The sequence below is a fragment of the Conger conger genome, chromosome 18 (genome assembly GCF_963514075.1).
Source record: "Conger conger chromosome 18, fConCon1.1, whole genome shotgun sequence".
Lineage (NCBI taxonomy): Eukaryota > Metazoa > Chordata > Actinopteri > Anguilliformes > Congridae > Conger > Conger conger.
This window is the reverse complement of record NC_083777.1, coordinates 8,780,933-8,788,749: the sequence shown is the minus strand read 5'-3', so window position 1 is coordinate 8,788,749 and position 7,817 is coordinate 8,780,933. Positions and strand designations below refer to the sequence as shown.

At 39.5% G+C, this 7,817-nt stretch overlaps 1 protein-coding gene across 1 annotated transcript; it reads left to right on the top strand.

Annotated features, from left to right (window-relative positions):
• The first annotated feature begins 1,324 nt into the window (after positions 1-1,324).
• si:dkey-187a12.4 (uncharacterized) lies at positions 1,325-6,796 on the top strand. Its single transcript, XM_061228783.1, has 4 exons — positions 1,325-1,814; positions 4,725-4,942; positions 5,938-6,097; positions 6,241-6,796. The coding sequence occupies exons 1-4, from the start codon at positions 1,517-1,519 to the stop codon at positions 6,417-6,419; spliced, it is 855 nt and encodes a 284-aa protein (XP_061084767.1). The 5' UTR covers positions 1,325-1,516; the 3' UTR covers positions 6,420-6,796.
• The last annotated feature ends 1,021 nt before the right edge of the window (positions 6,797-7,817 follow it).

Genomic DNA, 7,817 nt, shown 5'->3' with positions numbered 1-7,817 from the left:
TTATGTAAATTATATATTTACAGGAATGATAAGTTTATTGAAGAAGTCTCTATGAAATATAGTTTAATTGTCAAGATTATCAGTAAACTATTAGTTTAATGTGAACCTACGTCATTTTTAGGTCACTTTTCCTTGCAACTGTGAAAATGGGTTTTAAAAATTGTGAATCTTGATTTTGTTGAAGGGCCCTGATCTGCTATCTGTGCACTGTCCTGTGGAGGACATGGCTAGTATGTTATGGGAGATCTGGCAATAAATTGACTTACAAACTGGTGTCCTGTGTGAACATTCCTGGGGCTGGAGGCTGTGGTGAAAGAATACAAGATAGCCAAGCTTACACTACACTTAAACTAGCTGTTTGAGATTTTTTGCACTTTGAGATTAAAAAATATATATAAAGTGCAATACAAATAAAATGTATTATTATTATTATTATTATGGCTGATGCAAATTACTGGCTTATAAACAAACAGCATTATGCACAGTGGACCATTCTACATTTTCCACAGTGATATATGATATATGCAATAGCGTTTGACAATAACATTCAATGAGCATTCAATCAGCCATCCAGAACAGGCCACAGTGTAGCACTATTTCTAAGAATTTAATGTGGGTCTTGGACTTGAGAAATTAAAATTGAGTGTATCAGCAGTCTTTTAACTTAAGTTAACTGCAACAAGGGAGTGCTGAGCAAAATAAATAAATAAATAAAAATAGCCTACTATGATCCTGGCATTATTCCCAGAAAGTCTCATAGGTCTATATCAGATTCATCCCAATATTTTAAACATTTCACGTAACATTTCAAAACAACTGTGCTCCACACCATCCAGTTTTGGATAGAATTGTCTTCATGGAGATTTCTGTAGCATTCAAATTCATAGCTGCCAGCTTCGTCTAGTTGAATGTTGCCGTTGTGATTAATTGAGACTGTTCAATTACACAGCAAAACCCGAAAACCAGCCAACTTTGTAATGCCTTTACCACTGTCTTGTTGATCGCTTGTATACATTTCAACGTTGTCGCTTTGAGTACAAATGTACCTCTTTTCCTGTAAATACCAGTAGATATAGCAACTATAGTTAGCTTGCAAATATATCGTAAAATAGAAGTAGACAGCGGAGCCGATTAAACTAGATCAGGACAAACAATCACATTCTGGAGAGAAAACAATATGCATTACTGGACTGAACTCTCAAAAGAGCACTGAGACTTTCTCACGCCGAGACCCAAACACATTCCACTCTGAGGGTGAGGTTTTTTTTATCGTGGATTGTGGGAAATGTAGTACACTCGCGACTCCCAATATTCTCGCAACGTTACTGTGACGTTTAAGCAACGTGATAACGTGCGCTTGCTGGGGACGGCTCGCTAAGTACTTCCGCTTATTTTCTTAAATCTCTTTATGAAGTCTCTTTACAGATCCCAGAAAAAGGAGGTTTCATAAAGAGCTTAGCAATTCGTTTGATTGCAACGTTAGCTAGCAAAGTTAGCTCGCTAGCTTGCGACATCGATGGCTCAAAACAATGGAAATAGTTCTCATTGGTCAATACAGCGACGTGTGGAAGGTTTGGTGAATAAACACATGGCAGACATGGCACTCGAAACACTACAACACAGGCTTAGTGCTGTATCAGAAGAAATTAACCATCTGGCAGAAGAGGCCGCAACAAGACGTGCTGAAGATGTCCAGATACGTGCAGAGGATGTCCCAAGGCGTGCAGATGTCACTTTTGAAGTGGAATCACAGTCAGATATGCACCACTCCGGGGGTGTTGGGGAAAAGTTAATGCCAGCAGCCGCTTCTTCAGGTAAACGTTTTTATTGCTTCTTTCTCTCCGGGGACAGCTGTTGTGAAGTTAACTGTCAGTTACTATGGATCCATCTTAAAACGTGTAGCCAATGTTATCGACGAAGGATAACTGAGCATTTCATTGGACCAAAAAAAGAAATAATTCTGCAATTGATCAGACCTTTTGTTATGGAGCATCTCGTGTTTTTGCAGATACTTGTCATGTCACTGTAATTTGTTTTAAAGGCAAGTGCCAGTTCTGTTTTATGAATTTGGGTGAAATTCATCTGCTCTATAAATAGTTGCTTTCTGGACCTAGTGACTAAAAGCAGACTGGTTTTATCAGAAATGTGATGGTTGAGAGTGGTGAGTAGTTGTCTTGAAACATGCTGACAATTCAGTGGTCAGAGATGATGGAAAAATAGCATATTTAAGTGTGAAGCTACTGGTGTCAAAAGAAACGGATTGGGGAAGTCACATTGTTCAAATTGTACATTTATCCAGAGCAATCCAGGTTAAGTAGGCTACCTTTCTCAGGGGTACAACAGCAGTGAACCTGGGAGTCAAACCAGGAACTCATGAGTAGTACACTGTTGCTACAGTGAACACCATAATTCATTGGACAGTGATACATTTTTTTTGCTTGTTATTTTGGTTCTGTACTCTAGCACATTGAGTTTGAAAGGATACAATGACAATGAGGTTGAACCGTTTAGAAATTATAGAAACTTTTGCACATAGTCCAATCCATTTTCGGGCATTGAAAAATATTGGACAGTTTAACATAATGTAGAATAATTAATAGAATTAATATTTGGTCGCATAAACGTTGCATGCAATGACTGTTTGAAGTGTGCGTGGCATCAACATTACCAGACGCTGGGTATCTTCCCTGGTGATGCTCTGCCAGGCCTGTACTGCAGTCATCTTCAGTTCCTGCTTGTTTCAGGGACTTTTGGCCTTCAGTCTCCTCTTCAGCATGTAAAATGCTGTTCAATTGGATTCAGATCCGATTGATTCATCCAGTCACGGATTTGCCACTTTTTGGCCGTCAAAAACCCCTTCGATTCTCTAGCATGTTTCGGGTCAATGTCTTGTTGCATGATGAAGTGCCGTCTGTAGACTTCAGAATTCATTGTTCTACTTCTGTTTGCAGTCACATCATCGATGAAGACAAGCGAGTCATATAGGCCCAAGCCATAACACCCCCTCCATCATGTTTGACGAATGAGGTGGTATGCTTTGGATCATGGGCATTTCCTTTTTTCTGCACACTTTCCCCTCTTTCCACCACTCTGGTACAATCTGCAATGTCTAGAATCAAGACTAGACATCAACATCTCTCTTGTGCTGTCACCAAGGACACACATGAATGCATCTGCGTAATGAAACACATCTGTGAAGCCAATTCACCAAATACTTGTAGTACCTTAAAATGGCGGGGCCATGTACGAAAGTTCCTGTCATTTCTAAACGGTTCACCCCATATCAATTAAAAATAGCCTCAAATTAAAGCTGACAGTCTGCACTTCAATATTGACATTGTATCCTTCCAAACTCCAAAATAACAGAAAATGCGAATTATGGCGCTCACTGTATACAGTGCAGTGGAAAAGTATTTGCCCCCTTCCTAATCTTCTATATTATTAGCTACATATTTGTCACACTAAATGGTTTCAGCTCTTTGGACAAAACCTAATATTTGAAAAAAGGAACCAAGTAAACACAATTTTTAAAATGACAATTTCATTTATAGAATGACAAAGCTATCAAATGCCAAAGTCACCTCTGTCAAAGTAATTTCCCCCTTAAACTTCGGACAAATTGGTAAGTACTCATTTCAGGTCCTGCCACAGCAACTCTATTGGGTTCAAGTCAGAACTTTGGCTGGGCCACTCCAAACATTTTATTTTGTTTTCTTTTTTATCATTGCCCAGCTCCATAACCCAATTACATTTCAGCTCCAGCTCAAAGACAGATGACCAGACATCCCCGTTAAGAATGTTCTTGTGCATAGCAGAACTCAGGGTTCCTTCAATAGTTTTAAAGTTGCCCAGGTCCAGTGGCAGCAGCACACCATCACAGTACCACCACATGTGACTGTTGGTACGATGTTCTTACTGTCAAATGCTGTATTTGCTTTACAGCAGATATAATGTGTCCCCTATCATCCAAAAGGTTCCACTTTTGATGCACCTGTTTACATTACATTACATTATTGGCATTTGGCAGACGCTCTTATCCAGAGCGACGTACAACAAAGTGAATACCCATAACCAGGGATAAGTTCGCTGAAAGACCCTAGAGGGAAGTACAATTGCAACTGCTACCTGTACAACAAAGATAAGGACAAGGGCCATTTTATTTTTATTTTTATTTTTTATTTATTTTTCTCCCCCATAGATCATAGTGGTTTGGTGGAGTTCCAGAGCCTTAGAACTGGCTTTGAAGTGGCCTACCATTTTGTCTGAATTAAGTATTTCTTACTAGACTGATATCAAATCATAGAAAGGGTTTGGTTGTGATTATTTCTGCTAAAGGTGGTGAAACCAGTTATGACACTTAAGGAGGCAATTACTTTTTCAGAAGAGTTATCGGGTGTTAAATAAATGAAATGGCAATGACATTTTTTAAAAATTGTTTATTCAGTTTCCCTTTGTCTAATATTACAGTTTCTCTGAATATCTGAAACCATTCAGTCTGACAAATATCCAATAATAAAGGAAATCAGGAAGGGGGGAAATTATTTTTTCCATGGCACTGTATACATATATGCCTGGCTTTTCCATTCTGTTAATTTCTGTTCTTTTCCATTATCCAGAGCAACCTACAGGAGGAGGTTGCATTTTCAAATTATTCATCTTGTGCAAAAGCAAAAACTGATGAGGGAATAGAAAATTAATTCACATATTCATTTTCTCACCTTCAGAGACGGCGTCACAGAGGAAAATAATTTCGCTTTTGCTGGAGATTAAGGAAGAGCAGCAGAAACAGTGGGCTGTTTTAAAGGAGCTGCAAACCAGGATGCAGGGCCCGGTGTGCGAGGAAGAGTTTGAAGCTCTTGACATCGACCTACCGCTGAGGTCAATGGAGCAACTGGACGAAACGGAGAGACATTTGGAGGATGCTGGAGCACAGAAGAAGATGGTGAGATGGCACCCTGATTTACCGTCAGTTCACTTGTCTAATAAGCCTATTGTGAGTACTGCAGTACCAGATTGTATTGCTGTACTGATGTTTTACGCAAATTGAAGGGCAGTGTACCAATATAAAACCATTAAGTGATCAAGTTTCCTTGATCACTCCCTACTCCCCAGCTAGACCACTCCAGTCTGCCAGCTCTGGTCGCCTTATGGTTCCCTCTCTACGTGCACCTGGCGGTCGAGCTGCACGTTCACGCCTGTTTTCCGTTCTGGTTCCTCAGTGGTGGAATGACTTGCCTACCACTGTCAGGACAGCAGAATCCCTCCCCCTATTTCGACGCAGACTCAAAACCCACCTTTTCAAACTCTACCTTAGTCCTCCCTCCTGATTTCCCCCGCCCCTCCTTTCTGTTATCCCTATCCTTATCTAACCCCCCCCCCCCCCCCCCCAAAAAAATAATTTGCACTTACGATGACGACTATGTTTAGAACCACATGTGTTCCATGTTCCATGTGTTTTTTCCTAGTTCTGGATGTGATGCTCTCACTTATGGTAGAACCTATGCACTTGTAAATCGCTTTGGATTAAAAGCGTCTGCCAAATGACAAAAATGTAAATGTAAATGTAAATTTGTCTTTGTATTTGCATTTTCAAATATTGTAACAACGCTCAGGAAATATAGGTAAGGCTTTAAGTGAGGCTATAAGATAAAAATGTTTCAGGATTTTGCCTTCATCAGTGAAATGGTGTTGTATGCTGGTAGCAGTCGTGCATGCTTAACTCTGGAGCAACACCACTTGTGTATAACACCATCTCACGGATGAAGGCAAAATGCCACACGACTGAATAGTTTAGCTTCATAATAATGAAAAATGTTGAGTGTGGATTGTTCCTGAATGTAGTTACTGAACTATTTTGATCTGAACAGCCCTGTTTTTAATCTAAATATCTCAAATACGAGTGCAGTCCATTGCATTAAAAATCTTGTGAAATTGCAGGTGTCACATTTGTCCCGCATGGGAGGGGCCACGGTGGACGACGCTGTGCGTCGGCTGATGCAGGCCGTGCTCTCCTTCGGGGTCGGGTCCGAGCTGAACTGGGTCGGCCGAGGCCAGAAGAGGAGTTTTCGAAACACCCGGCTCCAGGGAGTCCTTTTCCGTAAGAAGTCTTTTCTCTTACCGTGTCATCCGGTTTTTACTGCGCGCCGTTTATTTCAGCCTGCTCTGAGGCATTAACTGTGAACTTAATAGTCCGGTTCTGATGTAAACTGACGTCACCGCTGTCATTTCAATTTTTTCCAGGTGCTCTAAAGCGAACTCCAGTTGGAAAGGAGGCGACACACCACCAGTTTGCAGACGTAGTAAAAAAATGGCTACGATTCGCCCCCTTCAGGCAAGGGGGAAGTGGGCGGCGGCAACATTACAAACCTTCTGTCGAATTCATGCCCTCAGTAAGCCACATGACACTCTTGCCAGATTGAGACCACAGTTTAGATTGTAATTGTTTTCATGCTTCTTTGTTTAACCATGTGTGGATTAAATCATTTATCAACATAAGTATATAACCAAAAAAAAAAACAGGAAATCACTTTGTGTGTTAAATCTCATCACTTTTACAAAACGTATTAAAATTGTGAAAGATTGCTTTCTAAACATATTTCATATGTTTGCTCTCACAATGTAACCAAGTGCTGTTACTCATTAAAGTTTTCCCCTTTAAACTCGAATTGTATTGTGACCAAACAAGCAGTATTTGTTTTTTGAATTCTTATATTTGGAAAATATTATTTGTGCCGTGACAGTGTCCCGTATATTGATTTCAAATAAATGTCACACTATTACTATGTTCATGAGCAAATGTATCTCTTCAGCACTGTTTTCTCATCAACATTTCTCACAAATGGAATAAATGAATGGTAATCACTTGCTAGACCAATGTAGATTTAAATAAGTAAGATCACTGGGACAGAGTGCATAAACTTGACTTCTGATTGCATTGCAACATGAGTCTGGGTCTTCTGCCACTGGCATTGTTTGCAGCTGGAGGGATAAAATGAGTAGTGTAGTGATAAACAGGGTGTTGACAGGAGTCGATTCTGCCCCTGCTGAGCCATCCCATTTGGCTTGTTCGTGTATGAACTGCTTATTTAACCAAAGGCTTCAATGAATGATCCTTTGTAAGTACATGGAAGACAGAGTTTACGTTTCATTTCAGTGGCTTACAACTCGGCCTTCTGTTTGCTATAGTGCATTTGAAAACGACAAAACAATTATCGAAAATGTTCAATCCTATCAAGCCTGATAAAAGTATAAAAACAGATTGCAGTCCTTAGTTTTAATTTAAAATGTCAAAATTTAATGTCCGACTTTTAGACAAACAATGTTATTGACAAAACTGGTAAGAATCTGAAACTATTATTGCCAACCTAATCAAATAAGTGGGATAATATTTGATATGAATATAGAATTTGATATTTATATTATGGTTGTTTATTAGGGCATATACGGCCTGTATTGGAAACGTCTGGTTTGTGATGTTAGTTATCGTCAAAATAAGCTAATGTAGTCCTGACATGGCCACAGCAAGCAATGCAATTTCTAGCAATAATCACGCTTTCTCATTGTTTCTCGTTTATAATGCTTGTTTTTTTTATGCATTTTGTCTTGATTTACAGGATTCGCATCAATGCCGTCCTGGAAGTGATAAATGTCTTAATTAGCAAATAACAGGTCGAGAGCGTTAGAGCCATAAAAAAAACAAAAACAACAACAGACCTGAAATAACCAATCCAAATGCATCGTTTATACGTGAGCAACATTTCTGGGCAGACGAAGAGCTCAAAAATGTAAAGCATATGGATGCGTTCAAAGTATGATTT